At 48.2% G+C, this 16,989-nt stretch overlaps 1 protein-coding gene across 3 annotated transcripts in view; it reads right to left on the bottom strand.

The window, feature by feature from the left end:
• ZDHHC5 (zDHHC palmitoyltransferase 5) overlaps positions 1-16,989 on the bottom strand; it is a 43,308-nt gene that overhangs the window by 14,841 nt on the left and 11,478 nt on the right. For 2 of the 3 annotated variants that reach the window (XM_075928614.2, XM_075928613.2), the window contains one exon: positions 12,466-13,871. In XM_075928614.2, coding sequence (XP_075784729.1) covers positions 12,466-12,569 — 104 coding nt within the window. In that variant the 5' untranslated portion in view covers positions 12,570-13,871. Of the gene's footprint in view, positions 1-11,699; positions 12,411-12,465; positions 13,872-16,989 lie in introns of those variants that run through there. The other variant, XM_075928615.2, reaches the window with a different exon arrangement.

Raw genomic sequence — 16,989 nt, 5'->3', positions numbered from 1 at the left:
CCAGGCCCTCTTGTTTCCTTGCTTGGTCCTGTATGTAGCATCCCTGTTTCCCCGCCTGATGACCCATTGCCAAATGTCCTCTATCTGGGTCCAGCTCCTGATTCAAAGGATGCTCTGGCAGCCCAGGAGGGAAAGAACTGCCTGGCCCAGGACTAGCAGAAATGTTGGAACGCCATTCCAGCTCCTTGAAAAGGTGCTCAATTGCATACTGGAACGTTCTGGCACGGCTACAGCCCTGCTCCTGGGTGTGGTTCCAGGCTGCCATGGACCTGCTAGGTATCTTAGGCAATCACTTCCCTTGCGGGTTTCCCCATCCGCTTCACACAAGGGGCAGGGAAGGAGAAAGCCAAATCCTCTAATACTTGCAAAGTATGGCAGAGGTACAAAGCTAAGTACTGCCCATTAAGCACAGGACAGAGTCCAGGAACAATTTACTACACAGGCTGTGTGAAGTGAAACTGAGGCAGCCTGGTGTCACAATCCCACCCCAAGCAGGTTTTGTTGTGTGCCCAAACAACAGCATCAGGCTTGGCTTGTGTGTGGCTGTGGCGTGAGTACCCAAGCTGCCTTACACCATACTGACTCTGCCCAAGGTTTAGTTGTTTTATGCCAGTACAAGAAAGGGATTAAAGAGGGGTGGCTTTCAATCCTTTCTGTTCCTACAGGACTGTCACATGAAGCAGAACTCCAGAAGCCTTGCGAGGAGCCAGCAGACAAGGAGCAATCATCAACATGCTTCTGAAGCACACCTTCCTAGGGTGGCTACAAATACTCTTCTGCCACAGCTCAGACCATATCAACCCCCAAATCCTGCGCCTCTCCCCACTCACTCCCTTCTCCCTCAAAGCTCTGCACTGCTCAGCCTCCGCCCAAGCCGCCTTCCCGCCTCACTGATCCCAATGCCTGGAGCTGCTTCCCAGGCACCCTTTTGTTGGCCAAATTCCTCCTCTAACTTTGTATCTTTCAGCATTAAGCCGCTCTCAAAAATTATCTTATCTCATTGGCACTCGGGACATCTAGCCATTCTCCCATCTCTGTACCTGGAACCATCTCATCTGCTCAGGTTAGCCTCCACAGCTCCTTAGGGCTGCATCTTACTTTATAGATTACGCAGCGCCAGGCACACTGACCGGGCTAGCAGAGCGAACTGACACTACAATCCACCTCAGCAGACAGTTACACACAGCAACTGAGCCTCATGCTCTGTACTAGCTGCCCATTTCCTGCCACTCAAAATGTGCCTCGTGAGCTGAACTGCATGGTACCAGCCCACAAGGGAGTGCAGCCTGGTTAGAAAAGCATTCAAGGGATTCGGGGAATGATGTTTCTCTCTGCTGGTATTTTTGCAAATGAATAAGCATCCCCAGCACTCTCAGGCCCCTGAGGGGCACAGCATCCCCCCTGCCAGAGGGAAAAGAAAGTGTCTCTCGATCTGGAGCGACTGGCAGAGGGGAGAGGATTCTATTCCTCCATCCGGAGAGATACAGAGACAGCACATGGGGTGGAATGGCTATCTACTCAAGGACATTGCAAAGGCAGCTGAACTTCACTCCTTCAGGCTTTACCTTCACAGAGGAAAAGCCACCTCCAAGGCAGCTGAAGGGAGACTGCAAACAGCCAAGCTATAAGCACTGAAGGAGTCACTCTCACTGCGGTGTCCTCAGTCAGTTAATTCCAGGACTGCCAGCGGCTCCATGGAGCTGTGAAAGCCCTAGTGATGCATAGCATGGAGCAGCTGGACAGAGAGGAAGCTGGGCAAGACTCCAACAGCAGCAATATACTCGCTCGGCTGTGAAGTCAAGGCTTCAAGGTCAGCGATTGTGGGAACCCCTCACACTTTCTCCACTCTGGAGGGCCAGAGCACTAAACCCTCTTAGCTCTCCGCAGTCTAGGGCGGGGGTTGAGACTTCAACTCCCCGAGCAGATCCACGCAGGCGAGTCCGAGGAAGGAGATGGGCTGGTCCCTCTACTCACAAGGTGGCTATTATGGCCTTTGTGGGAGTAAATTTGGTCTCCTCCCTACAAGGCAGCCCCCATATTTAGGGCAGTTCCCTCTCCTCTCTCCTACCACAGGGAGGTGCTTAGTAGTAGCTGACTGTGGTGAGATGGATTCTTGCACGGAGAGAAAGTGCAGGGCTGAGTCCCCCCAGACGCCACCCCTGTGATTTTACGGCTCAGAGTGACTATTAGCTATTGTTGGAATTTTGCCCAACTCCCTACCTCTTCCCTTTGCTGAACAGGAAAGGAAATGGAGGCATTCTGGGAGGGCAACAACTGGGAGGGGGAGGGAACTGAATAAGAGGATCAGGTTAATAACTGGGGAGTTAAAGGGAAACACTAGCAAAAGGAGAAGAGACAGATGTGTGGGTAACACTTAACATTTTGGAATGGCTCTCCCATCTCCAAGAGCAAAACTCTCTTCCCTTAAACCGAAAGTAAAAAGCCCCATTCACGTTTTCTGGGAGGAGGGGAACAGTCAGGGAGAGCCATTCGGCCTTTGCCACTGGGTCCCAGTTACCTCACTTTGCATGAGAAGTCTCCAAACAGTGAATGAGCGAAAAAACCCAAATATTCACATGGAAAGCTGGGCCTTTGCAAGCTAAGAGGCCATGCAGAGCTGCAGGATGCATCTGGGGCAAAGGAACTTTATCCTCTAATAGGAAAGCTGACCCTTCCATGCCATCTCCCTCCCTCACCATGCCAATAGAGCAAGCAACCAATTTTCCAGCATGGAGATGTACTGTCCCTGAGCCAAAGAGGGGAATGAATGACAGACAACCCCCTCCCTCATGGGGCATTCCAGTACAAATGGTACATTCCAACCCAAGCAAGGAGTAAAGTCCCTCCCCTGGACATTTCAGGGAGGAGCAGTTGAGTTTCTAAGAGCCACTGATGGAAGGAGACAGCGATGGATGCTCAGGAAAGAGCTGGATGAGAAAACAAAGCAGCCCAAATGGAGATCCCAGTGCATCAGAATCAATGATAGTTATTTAGTTTATCCTCCTCCCCAATGCTTAATGGGGCTTGGAGTGTCCCTAACAAGCATTTAGGTGAGGAACCGTTTTAACCATTTTAAGAGGGTTTTGGGTGTTTACAGCCTCCACTGTACATTCTTCTCCATGTAGTTCAGAGAACAGGAAAGTGACTGCACAGCACCAGCTCCCCCAGCTCCCCTACCTGCCCTGGGGAAAGCCTACACCCTCTCATATCAAGTCTAGTTATAGCCCACCAAGCAGGCAAGCTGCCAAACGAAGACAATTTGGCACACAGTGAACTTTATACCCAGAACGGCAGGCGAGGGATTCAATGCCATTCCAGCCTGGAATTTCAGAGCAGGAGTTTAGGAACTGAGCCAAGGCTCAGAGATACCCAGGATCCACAAGGAGGAAAAAAAACCTCTTACAGATCTGTAGGATCCAAGCCCCAGAATAGTGTGTTCTTGGACTCCAGCCACAGCAAGCCCTGTTCCTGCACAGCACACTAGTGACAAGTCACACGTGTGCCACCCACGGGCAGCGGAAGCTACACTGCAATTCACTAACATCAAAAAGAGTCTCACCGCCTCTGAAAGCGGGGGGACCCCACCCTAGGGCACTAATGTCAGCACTCCCATGCCCAGGCTTTATGTTGTGGAACCTGCACCCCAGTTTGCTTGGACCAGGATTCATATTACCAGCCTCTAAGTGCTCTGGACACCTGAAATCCATGCTTCTAGGAAATATGAAGCCTGACACTGGTGCCAACTGTAGATCCTACCAGCCAATTGTTCCAGCCTTCGTCCTCCAGGCAAAGAAAGATTTGCATACCAGACACTAGTGACTGAGTTCCCATACTCCACTTCCCAACACAGTGAAAAGAAGCACCAAGAGATAAGAAAGTCCTAGGCAAGTTCCATTTGCTTGTCACAGATCAGAGGCTTAGGCTGATGTGGGAAGGAAGCCTCATTAGCTGAAGTTCAGGCAATGCATTCCTGCCTTGCATGCTCCTAGCCGGACTGGATTTCCTACACTGAGTCACAACAGGCCTTAGGAGAGGCAGCAAAGACAGCAAATGTTTCCATGGCTCATAGTCTACACCAGACCAGGGAAGGTGGGGTTCCCAACATAGCAGCACAGTGACCATTTGAATTCCAGGGAACTCCACTGAGTATGCTCTTAAGTTTAGAGATAAAGCAGCTGATTTTCAGAGGAGCTGTTGACACTTGCCTTTCCATCATGGATAACAGAGTGCTTGGAAACTCAATGGTTCCAGCCCGCCAGGCAAACTGAGTCACACCTTGGGAGCTAAGGCAGAGAGTTTCTCTTCTGATCACACTGGGAAAACCAGTTACTCCATAGCCCATACTCTAATGCAGCCAGATCTTCCTCTCACCCCCAAAAATAGCAGTTACAGCACAGCTCAGTCTCATCTTCCAAAGCCCCTCCCCTCCCCCAACTTCTGCAGCTATTTCACTTTCCCCTAGGAGACACACGCTCCACAGAAAACAACCCTCCACTTCTAACTCTGGAGCTGAACTCTGAGCAGATGCTGTTGGCATTATCACATTCACCTGGCTGATTAGTGATAGAAATGTAGCCGCGTTAGTCTGGGGTAGCTGAAGCAAAATGCAGGACAATGTAGCACTTTAAAGACTAACAAGATGGTTTATTAGATGATGAGCTTTCGTGGGCCAGACCCACGAAAGCTCATCAACTAATAAACCATCTTGTTAGTCTTTAAAGTGCTACATTGTCCTGCATTTTACCTGGCTGATTGTGACGTAGTTCAGAGAATTTTGCCCACGTAGTTTAGGGAAATTGTTTCTTTCCTGTTTCTCACTAAAACTTCATTGAAAATAGCCCTCCAGAGCTCCTCATGGCTGGATGAATATTGTTATGACTGCAAGGGGTACAATCCAGCTAGGGTCATCTGCTCAGACCCCCTGTAACAGAGCCACTGGGGAGCCCTGACATTAACACACACAATGCTTCAAACCCAATTCCAGGCAAATCAAATCACTATGTCCCTGCTCCACCCTTCCTGCTTTACTTTTGCCATTGCCCATCCACCCTCATGAGGCAGAGGCAAGCTCCAATTTCCTGCCCTGGAAAGGGAACTTAAGTTTCCATGGCCCATTCAGTCCTTGGCTTCTCAGCTGAAACTGACAAATGGAAAAATCAATGCCAGTGTTTGTGATATGGACTCATGTGACTGTCAGAGACTGAGTCTACTCAGTAATCAGGCAAACTCAAACCTCAGCACCTTTCAAACAAAATAAAATATCCATTACAAACCAGCCTGCCCAAAATAATGCCACCAAAATGCACCCAATAAACCAAGTGAAAAACAGATGTCCATATTCTCTTTAACAAACCTGTAAAGCACTCAAGTATCACAGGAATAAGCTCACTTGAAGAGAGCACCAACAGGAAGGTGGGCTGATTGCCATCCCTGCACCCTACACACTCTTCAATTCATTTCAAACAGGCATCACATAGCTATGAACAGATGTATTTCCATCGCAACTGATCTTGGACAGGTTTGGCTAGGGCCCCAGAGGATCCATACTCCATTTACCATCCCTGACTGAAATGGAGCTGGAGCCCTCAGTACAAAAGACTATATTCTATCTCATCTCCCGAGATGGAGCTTTTCTTGGTGTCTGGCTCTCTGATGCTTTCGAACTACAGGAACGATACAGCAAGCCAAAACCTGAAGCCCACACTTGCATTTGGATGCTGCTTTTCTGTCTGCAGAATACCCTTAAGAGAAAAAAATGGGGAGTATCCAAGAAAGGACAGGGGATGAGGGGAGAGAAATCAATGGTTGCTTTTTTGGTACAGACTAAAACAAAAGATGGCAGCTTGTTTGGGGAGGTGAGCAGTTGTGCTGCAATTTAATTGGCTTAATTATGGAGCAGGATGGAGAACAGCAGGGAATTCTGGGATAAATTCGAGCAAAGAGACAAATTGGAGTTGGACATTAGGCAGCCTCTGTGAAAGGTGAGATTACATGGATAGCCAAATTTCTTCAAAAGGGAAAGCCAGTGAAAACTAGATTTACTGAAACTCGGGAGCAGTGACCTAATATGCATTGGGAGCAGGCCCAGGAGAGTGTGAAGGGAAGAGAAAGAAATGGGCAAGGAGACACCAAAGGGCTTTCCTCTGGACTAAATTATAGGAAATGTTTAAGAGAAGACCACACTACAAATCCACAGTTTCTCCTTCCAAGAGGAGAATGGGGAACACACCCCACTTCCTTTTTTATTCTCAGGCCAATTCTGTTTACTCAGCCTCTTCTGAACAGTGGCCCACGGCCCTAATTAACTCGATACTTCTCTTAATTAAGTCCATACATTAAAATGGACTCAATTAAGGCTTGAAATTCCTAGGTCAGGTCTCAGATGGACCAATGAGCAGCACAATTTATATGCTGGAAAGATGCATTGAAGGAAATACACAGGCCACAAAATTACGAAGTTTTCAACAAGGAATAGTCTAGCAGTGCCTTAAAGACTAACAAAACATGTAGATGGTATCATGAGCTTGCGTGGGTACAACCCACTTCAGATGAAAGTTCTCAAGAACAGCCATGCAGGTAGAGTAAATAAAAACTCAGGCCCAGGCCAATTCTCACACCCCATTACTGAGGAATGTTATTACAGGCCAATGAGGGATCTGGATGTCTTTACATCGAACCTACTTTTTTCTCTTCATCTCTATTTATTTAACTCCGTGTAACTATGTATGATTTCCAAATCAAATCCTTTAGTGCCAATGCTTGCAAGCAACCCAGCATTAAACAAGGCAATAAGCAGTCATACTGGAGGCAGTTTGGGAACGGGCTGCTCTCTCGCCTGACCACACAGGCTGCGGAGAAAGAAAACTGAACCATACCAGACATACACCAGCATCACCTAATTGCTGCTGTCACTAGCTAAGACAGGCTTGGGGAATCTACAGCCCAACTGGTGGGTTGTATCTGGATGGCAGCTGGCCTTGATCTGACCCACAAAGCTTGGAGCTCCCCACTAACTGGAGCAAGACAAGCTGGCGCTGGCACTCCAACCATGCAGGGGTGAGGGTCACCAAGTTTCAGTGCTCCCCTCAAGTGGCCAGAGTGCCAGCTCACTGCTGCAGTGTGGGAGAAGGGAACCTCAGGCGTCAGATCAAGGAAAGCTGACAGCCACATCCAGCTTGTGAGCTCTGCCGTGTATGGGGGAGGAAGCAGTTCTGTGCTAAGTATATTAAGAGGTGGGTAATTCCCTAATCACGTAGGCGATAAAAATTCTATCGTGTATAGATCAATCAATAAGGGAAGAAGCGTTCAGTCCAGGCTTGCGATGGGTCCAAGACCTACCCCTGCTGTGCAGTTTAAATGTAGTAAGAGCTGTGCACGCAGGCAGCCTGGCTCCTACTACATTTAAACTACAGAGCCACAGTGGGGGTAGGTCCCAGGCACGCGCTGGGCCTGAGCAAGCCCGGCTCAGTCCCAGCTCACGCTGGGTCCAGGAGTTACCCCTTTTGCAGCTCTGCAGCTTTAATATACTAAGAGCCGGGCTGCAGAGGCTGATGTGACTAGTGGATTAACCAATCACTATTCTGCATGCTGCTCTTCTTTGGGAGGGAGGGAGGGAAAAATGTAGCTCAGGGAAGCTCAGCCCTTATGCTGCTTCCAGACTCCACCTCCCATTGGCCAGGAATTGCAACCAATGAGAGGGAGGGTACTAGAAAGTGTAGGGTGATGTGGAGTCACCAGTATCCCCCTGGGAGCTGCACCAGTTAGGCACACAATCCCCTCCTGCATCCCACTCTAGCCCCCCTGCTGCCCAGACCCCTCCCCCCCATCCCACTCCTGCATCCTACCAGCTGCCCAAACCCTGCACCCCCACCACAGCCCTCTCCTCAGTAGCCTCCTGCCATACACTGAACCCCTCATTTTTGGCTTCATTCCAGAGCCTAGGGGCCCCCACAACATTCTGGCCCTGGGGGGGGGGGAGCCCGAAGCCTTGGGGCCCCCCACCACACAGCTGGAGTGCAAAGAGAACCCTGGCACCTCAAGATGCATGAGTGAATGTCTCTGATCAGTTGGGGGTTTGTTGTGCTTCTCACTTGTGTATGGCCCCACCCGTTTGATCTATCTGTGGGTCAGTGGCCTCTGACCTGAAAAAAAAATGTTCCCCACTCTTGGTCTAGGAAAACCAGAAGGAAGAGGTACCTATCTGTAGTAAGGATGTTAAGTACGGTTTAATTCACTAGTAATGAAGGGGGGGGGCAACTAGTCAACTATCTTGTTGACTATCCGATAAGCATTTGCTTGTCGACTACTTCTTAACATCCCTAGTCTGTAGTCACAAATCAGACAGCTCACAGTGACAGGAGGGGAAATAACAGGACAATTATTCAATTTCAGTGATTGTTATCAAATGAGTAAGGATGCAAATCTGATTTTATATGTTCTTTTCCACCCCATTCCCACTCCAAAAGGCTCAAGAAGAGACTCCGCTTCAGAACTGAAGGAAACAATATAACCCAGCCCTCAATCTGACTGGCCATGCACTGTTTTGGCTTCTCCGGGCTGTGCTCCTGCCTGACAAAGGGAGCCTCCTTTGAGTTTTAATTTGACACTGTAAAGTAGGTTAAACAACTTCAACTGGCCTACAATTAAGTGACTGCCCAGGCACTTCCATCCTGAACAAACCTGCTCAACGGTGCAGGTGTTTAAGTAATCGCAACAAGGCTTTGCAGCTTGCAGCCCTATGATAAGATGACCTAGGAGGAGAGGGGAGCTTACTTTTCTACTCAGTGATTTTTCACAGCTGTCCAGCTGCTGGCTCAGATTGGTGGAGACTGTTTCCCTTTGTCCTCCATTTATAGCCTTCTGCTCTATTGTGAGATACTGCACATCACAATGATGGGGAAAACACGCTGTGCATCGTATCCCAGCATGGAAATGCCATGAATGACAGCTCATGGAAAGAAATACAAATCTGGGATGCAACCCCTCATTTTCCCCCTTTTGCATACACCAGGCTGGCACCAATCAACTTACATGTCGGGAGGGGGGTGACATTTTACAACCCAAAATGGCAAAGGTGTTGTCTTCCTTCACTCTTCAGCATCTGAGTCAAAGTGGATATACTGATCTAATAGATATCTTGAGTTCCTGTGCTGGTAATTCTGAGGGCTACTGGACAAAAAGTCAGTCTCCACAAATCACACTAGGAAACAATCAAACCAGCATTATCCTTCCCACCCCGATATATGGATGCTCTCCAGCCTTTCAACGCTACAGTTTTATGATGAAGTAGCAAGGATGAAAAACCCCACGCCCTGCCCTTCTCTTTCCACTCCCCAGTTGAACAATCAACACCTCACCATCTCATCAAAGATGTTTCCCCGAGCACTAATCAACCCTTTGCCAGAGAATATTAGTGACTCCTCCAATTCAAAGCCAGGGTTCAGGTAACACCCAGCATGGACAATTCTTGCCCAAGGCTTAATAAAAGACTCAGCAATGGCAAGTCAACTCATGAACTGAGCAAAGTACTTCTCTCAGCTGCCCCTCCATCCCCAGAGGCATGAGCATGCTGCAGCATCCCACTTATTCCATCTGGTAGATATGCTCCACAAAGAGCAGCTAGTTTGAGAGCCACCGAGAAAAGAGGAAGGGCAACATCCAACCAGGCAAGAAGGGGAAGAAGAGCTTGGTTGACAGTTGACTCCACCTGAATTTGGTAGGTTCTAAAGGGCCATGTCTCTTCTGCACTAGTCTTGACTAGTCTATATTTGGTATGCTTAAACCCTGTCTATCCTGAGTACCTGATTAATCTTTGCACAGTATGTGAAGTTTCACAACCACTTCCCCCCCACTCCACAGATGCTGAAAAAGAAAAGGATCTATTCTCAAGTCTCAGCAAGATTAAAGCCAGAAATGGGGCTAGCTGGCCAACCAGAGGGAAATTAATTTAAAAGTCCACCTTGAGAAAAAGTAGGCGTTTGAGCACCCAAAGATCTTTCCTCTTCTCCTGTACGATGGGATCATGCCCTAACACTGGCAAAATTTCACTTCACACCAAAAATCAGGATATTTCCAATACTGTGAAAATTCTAACACTTCCAGAACCCCCCCACATGTGGTTACCAGCAGGCACTGGAGGGAAAACCTAAGAGTGGCTTGAATAGTACAGGAGCTTCAGCAGAGAAGCAATCTCTCATTGCTTTGACACTGAGCCTCTCCAGCACACAGGTCACTCCCTCCTCCCCACTCACTGTGCTAGCTTTAATCCCTTAGAAGTCACATGTGCACTGCTGTTTTATTGAATGAGTTAGACACCCTCTCATACCCTAGTATTTAGCAGAGCTACAACCACACCCTATATGCAGGGTAATACCCAGAATCTTAAAGGACAAGGGCACCTGCGCTACTCAATGCGGTGCTGGGTCTAATTTGCACAGCTTGGAATCAAGATACTCTTCCAAGAACGGGAGATGAGCTGAGAACAGCAACAGCTTACAGAAGCCAGGTCCTTTCCAGGACTTGAAGTCTTATTCCGCATACACACCACTGAATCTAGAACAGGGTTGGGCAATAATTTTTGCCCAGTGGCCACGTCAAAAATTTTTGAAGTAGCCCTGGGCCACCCTACCCCCAGACCATGATTGGAAGTGCGGGAAGCTTCCTCTTGCCCTGTGAGGACCATGTGACACTTGGAAGTGCTGGGCTACTCACTGGGCCGGGGCAGGACAAAGGGAGCTTCACGCAGCTTCCCTCCCCCTGACCCCACAGGCCCTGATTGGCCTGGGGGCGGGGCACATGAAGCCTGCTCCACTCTCTGCTTCAAAGCGCCATGTGCTCCTAGCAGGGCAGGAGGGAGGTGTGTGCTCCCCCACCCCCCAGCCAATTAAGGCCTGGGAGCGGGGAAGCGCACAAAGCCTTCCCTGTTTTGCCCCCGTCCTGTGCACGGCACTTGGAAGCACCGCGTGCTGCTCACAGGATGGGGACAGAGTGGAGAAGGCTTCATGCACTTCCCCGCACCCAGGCCCTAATTGGCTTGGGGGCGTGGGAGCAGCAGGGCCTCTGTGGGCTGGATCCACCCACTTGGCAGGCCAGATCCAGCCCACGGAGACCCTTTTGCCCACCACGATCTAGAACTTAGTCAGCTCTGCCCCAAATAAGGATGAAAAAGAAAGCTATTTACCCCACCTGAGAGAGTGTTGATGCTCACTACAGTCCAAAGCCCCTCACAGCTAAGGGCATGATTCTCCGGTGACATCACTGCTTCCCCTAGCCATGTCACATCAACTGGCTCTATTATCTCTCAGTGTGCTCCCATGCCTAACAGTATCCAGCATGATTATCTACCACAGTGTTTCTCAACCTTTTTTTTTTTTTTTTTTTTTTAAATAAAGTATCCCCTTAAAAAAAAAAAAGTACCAACAGTTTTCAGAGAATTTTTTTCTACCATTGCAACACATTTGTTTAAACAACTTAATCACAGCCGAGAGGGCAGTGAAATTTTTGGGTGTAAAAGTACAATAATAAAGCACTATAAAACTTAAAACAAAAATTCAGTTTTCTCCAAATTTCAGCTGTGTTGATGTACCCCCCCACACACTTCTCTCAAGTACCCCAAGAGTATTCATACCACTGGTTGAAAAAACACTGATCTGACACACCCTTCCTCATCAACCTCTGACATGGTTATTCCCCAAACTCACAGGTACATCAAGTTTGATTCCAGAGATACTCAACACCGCACACCACCTTAAGATAAAATCTGAGATCAATTGCAGTAAGCGAACCAGATGGGGAGGGGTTGTAAGAGGGTCAAAGAACATTACTCCTTGGGACTTTTTCTTGTAGCTTCCGAGTCAATTTTCTTAACTCTGAATAATTCACACACACGTATTCCTAATTTCCTTCCCAGATCCAACAAACTGCTTGTGGCTTTGGTTATCCCCAGTACATGAAAACTGTTTCAGTTTCATCCCAGATACAAAGGCCATCCTTCAAACAGGATGATGTGACAGGATCCCTGGGTTAAGGCTTGTGTGTTAATTCCAAATGTCCAAAGACAGCAAGAAGCAGAAAATTGTGATTCAACAGCTACAAGGCACTTTGCTTTGGCAACTGGATAGGATTCACCATGTACCATTTCCTCTGACTTCAGCTTGACTGGAAAAGCCAACTACAACATATTTGAACCAAGTTGAGGGCCACTCTGACACCTAAAGCACAAACGCAGAGCTGAGACTTTAGACTTGAAAAAGCAGCATCCCACCCATTTCTTCAGCAGGCTCCTGACAAGAGACTCCTGACAAGAGACTAAGTTGTGTCAAGTCACCTCATTTCTCCCGCTGCCCAGATTTAACTTCTCTGCTCAGTCATAATAGAGTATGGAGCCAATTTGATATCTTAGGTAGCCCTGAGTCACTTTGTCAGCAGGCCCAACTCCCCACACGTGGCAAACTATTTACAACTCACGTGAATGCGAAGAAGAGAGTGGTGGCTCCCACTAAAAAGATGGCAGCAGCTGAGACCGGGACGTATTTGCTGGGTTTGAACCTCTTTCCAGATGCTGCTGGCATGTTGGAGCTCTGGTGGGGGATCCGCCCTGCAGCATAGCCCAGGCGCAACTGGAGTCAGAATGGACACGAAAAGGGGGAGGGGACCTTAAGAAGGGAAGGAAAGAGGAAGGGGGCAGAAGTAGTCGTGAAGGTAAACAGTTATCCAACTTCCTGAAATATACTTTGAGAATATTCCAAATGGTGCAGGAGAAAACAATCCAGAGGAAAAATCCACACCGGTCTCTGGAGGGAGACACAGCCAAGGGAGTTTACGCTGTCCCCTGAAAGTTTGGGGATGTACAGAAGGACATTTAAAAAATAAAATGGGAAACCGAATTCCAATTCAATCTGCTGTTAGTAACACAACAGCTGGGAGCAGCTAAACTACAGGTGTAAGTAATAGCTCCCCACGCAGCTTGTGGCAAATGCTGGCTTCCAAAGTGGAGGCAAAGATTTTATAAGTTAGGGTGGGGAAAGCGGTAAGTGAAAATTGCAGAGCTCTGCAGCACATGGAGGCAAGCCAAGTTCCAGAAGTCCTTCCCACCCTGGTGATTGCTCCTGGAAAGGTGGCCAACTCAGCAACAGGCTGCCATTAGATTTCTTTGAAAAAAAACCACACCAAAATCCCAAGGCAGTCTCCTCTCCTTTATAGTCTGTTCCTGGTGTCCAGCAGTTCTCTCCAGTCACAGCTCAGGGGAACAGGGTTATCCTGAAAAAATGTGCTTGTTTTCCTTCACACTGCTTGGTTCTTGCCTTCCCTTCACTCAAGGCAGTCAAAGAGATACTCAGTTCCTGGTGAAATCAGGGAGAGATTGCGTAGCGGTGGTTGTTTAATTTTATTTATTTCTCGCTTGACGGCTAAAGCCGGCTAACAGCTGGTGCCAGGTTGAGCTGTAAATCCTTCCCTTTGAAAGGAGGGGTTGGAGAAGGAATTCAGTTGGCGTGTGCGTTTTCAACCTCTTCCTATTTGTTTCCTTTTGTATGACACCCCAAACTCTTCAACAGGTCTAGTTTCCACCTGATTTTTATCAACAAAATTGAATTTCAAATCCTTTCTGTAGTGACGGTCTCTACAAAATGCCTGGCTGGGGTGACGTGAGACTTGGAAGTTTTCAGAAAATTCTGTTAAAACTCCAGAATGCAACTGATAATTAAAATAAGGCTGATTGGGCCCCTCTCACACCCATGGCCTAGGGAATTTCAGTCTGTTCCAAGTAGTTCCATTTTCATTTCCCTTCCCCATATAAAATTGTTTCAATCCATATTTGTTTAAAAAATTATATAAAATAATTAAAACTTGACATCTGGAACTCCACGCTTTATCTAGAAAAAAAGAAAAATTAAATTAAAGGAAGTCAGGAAAAATAACCACTTTAATACTAACAATGCACTTTGAATCCTCAAGTACTGTACAAGCGTTCATTTCAAGAGGTAAACATAGTCCAGAGGCCTTAGAACCAAGCAGGGGAAAAGATGTTGCTGTCTCAAATATGACACAGACTCACTCCATAGGCTTTGGAATGTCACTTATCTCTGAGAATCAGATTTTACATGTGCAAAATTGAGATGATACACAACTCTCACTGAAAGATCATCAACTAAGAGCAAGTTTAACACTTAAAGTTCTGGCTTTCAACATCACTTTCCATCGTCAAAGAGCTTCACAATCATTCCTTAGCTAAGCAATCTGAGGTAAGTACAGGCAGTCCCCGGGTTACGTACAAGATAGGGACTGTAGGTTTGTTAAGTTGAATCTGTATGTAAGTCGGAACTGGCGTCCAGATTCAGCCGCTGCTGAAACTGACCGCCAGTTCTGACTTACATACAGATTCAACTTAAGAACCCCAAGCCAGCTGCTGCTGAAACTGATCAGCAGCTGATTCCAGGAAGCCTGGGGCAGAGCAACTCTGCCTCGGGCTTCCTGTAGTCAGCGCTGGTCAGTTTCAGCAGCGGCTGACTTGGGGACGCCTGGGGCAGAGCAGCTGGGGTGCTGCTGGGTTGCTCCAGTAGCACCACTCCTCGGTGCTACTGGACCAACCCAGCAGCACCCCAGCTGCTCTGCCCCAGGCGTCCTGATTCAGCCACTGCTGAAACTGACCAGCAGCGGCTGAATCAGGACCTGGGGCAGAGCAGCTGGGGTGCTGCCGGGTTGGTCCAGTAGTGCCCAGAGCAGCGCTGCAGGACCAATCAGCAGCGCCCCAGCTGCTCTGCTCCAGGGTCCAAAACAAAAGCCTGGTCTGCTGGGGGGGGGGGGGGGCACACTAGCCGCGCCCCCCCCAGCAGACCAGGGACACCGGGAGCAGCGCCGCAGCAGCAGCGGGGTGCCGCGCCTCTGAGGCTTTGCTCTGGCAAAGTCTCAGAGGCGCGGGACCCCCCCGCGGCTGCGGCTCCAGTCCCGGTGCTTGTGGTCTGCTGGGGACCGTCCCTAGCAGACTACTGGCACCCGGACTGAAGCGGCAGCAGCGGCAGGTCCCCGCGCTTCTGAGGCTTTGCTCTGGCAAAGCCTCAGAAGCGCAGGAACCCGCCCGGTGCCCCTGGTCTGCTGGAGACGGTCTCCAGCAGACCAGGGGCACCAGAGCAGCTTGCGAGCTCTGGGGCGAGAAAGCCCCATTCGTAAGTGCGGATCCAACGTAAGTCAAATCCGCGTAAGTCGGGGACTGCCTGTATTACCCTACTTTTATTGTGAAGAATACTGAAGATGAAAACTTGTCCCAAACCACAGCAGTTCATGAGAGAGCAGAGATTAGAACTCAAGACATTCTGGCTCCTTGTTCTATGATCATGTTTTTCCTAGACTATTACAACTAAAGAACTTCTAGCCCCGGCTATGGTCCTGGTCCCATGGAATGAAGGGGACATATAATCATAAGTTTGGGTCCTTTGCTGAGAAGGCAGGAAAGAAAAGGGAAAGCAATACCTACAGGATCTTACCAGCTCTAAAAGTGGGCAAGAGATGCTCACAGAAAAACCCAACCCTATCAACTGCTGAATACATTTACACTTGGCTGCCTTAAAATCAAGAAAAGCACATGTCTCACCAGGAAGCCCTAATTAGGCATAGGAAGAGGAGATCTGACTATAATTCAACTTGAGTGAGAGAGTCAAACTCCTCCTCCCATATAAAATGGGGAGAAAATAAGTTTCTCTCTGGAAATAAAAGTCAGGAGGTTGCCACGGCACAAGTTGAGAGCCAGTGAAGCCATCACAGGTCAAGAACAATCTGGGCACAGATTATATTTCATTGATTATTGCTATAGCAACTCTGCTCAGTTCCAACTTTATTTGCAACACATTTATTCCACTGGTTCCATGTTTTATCATGAAGCTTATATTACTACATTAGGTAGAAAAACACAGAGCTGTAATACAGAATTCCCTTCAATTTTTCCACTGAGTGGAATGAATTTTCTTGTTGAGGTCACAAAATTCATGTTGCAGGAGTGGGGCCAAGACCTTCTGAGTGTGGGAGTGGAATCAGGCCTGCGACAGAGGGTTGGGGTACAGGAGTATGATGGCTCCATCTGAGAGTGTGGGCTCTAGAGTGGGATTGAGGGGCTCAGGGCTATGAGACAGAAGGTTAGAAAGCAGGTCTGGGGTAAGATGGACATGAGGGCTTTTGGGTACAAGGGGGCTCCAGGTTTGGGGAGGGGTTTAGGGCTTGGGGTGCAGGCTTTGGGGTAGTCAGTGATGAGGGCTATGGGGTGCAGGAGAGTGCTCAGGACTGAGGGATCCTCAGGTGGGGTAGGAGGTTGGGCTCAGGCTTACCTGGGCAGCTTCCTGTTTGGGCTGGTGGGGAGAGGCTCCTGTCCACCAGTACAGGGCAGCTCGGTGCTAGGGCCAGCAGGAAGGGGATCCTGACCCCCAGACCATGGCCATGTCAGGGCTTGGGGAGAGATCTTTCCCCATCACTGCCCTGTGTGGGAATGAATGGGAAGCTGCACAGCTGAGGAGGAGCTATGCAGTAATAACGGTTCTAATTTTTCTACTTTAATTTTTCCATGTCTATCACATCTCTCAAACTCACATTTTAGGTAAATTTTAGTGGTGAATTTTTTGTAGGTAAATTTTAAATATGCCAGACTGATATTCTTGGAGCTTGAAAGAACTACAGTATAACATGAAAGAAAATCTCTAATTACCAGCTAATTATAATACAGACTAAATCAGTTAAGCAATAAAACAAGATTTTAAATATCTACTCATTCAATTGCCAAAGCAGAGTAAGATACCTTTCCAAGTGAGGAGGGCTTTAGCTTTTGTTTTTTGCAGAATCTAATCTTACATTTTTAATATGCAAGTTGCTAGCCTACATGATTGAAAGGGAACCTTTCCTAATGTGACTCTAAGACTGCTTTCTGAGTGTGCAGCCAGCTCCAATTTCACTCTATTGCTATTGACTATTCCAAGTAGCAGCAGAGTGCAAACTGACAAGACTGGTCAT

This window comes from Pelodiscus sinensis, chromosome 5, assembly GCF_052426305.1.
Source record: "Pelodiscus sinensis isolate ZL-2025 chromosome 5, ASM5242630v1, whole genome shotgun sequence".
Lineage (NCBI taxonomy): Eukaryota > Metazoa > Chordata > Testudines > Trionychidae > Pelodiscus > Pelodiscus sinensis.
Note: the sequence above shows the minus strand (reverse complement) of the source record. Positions and strands in the feature narration are given on the sequence as shown.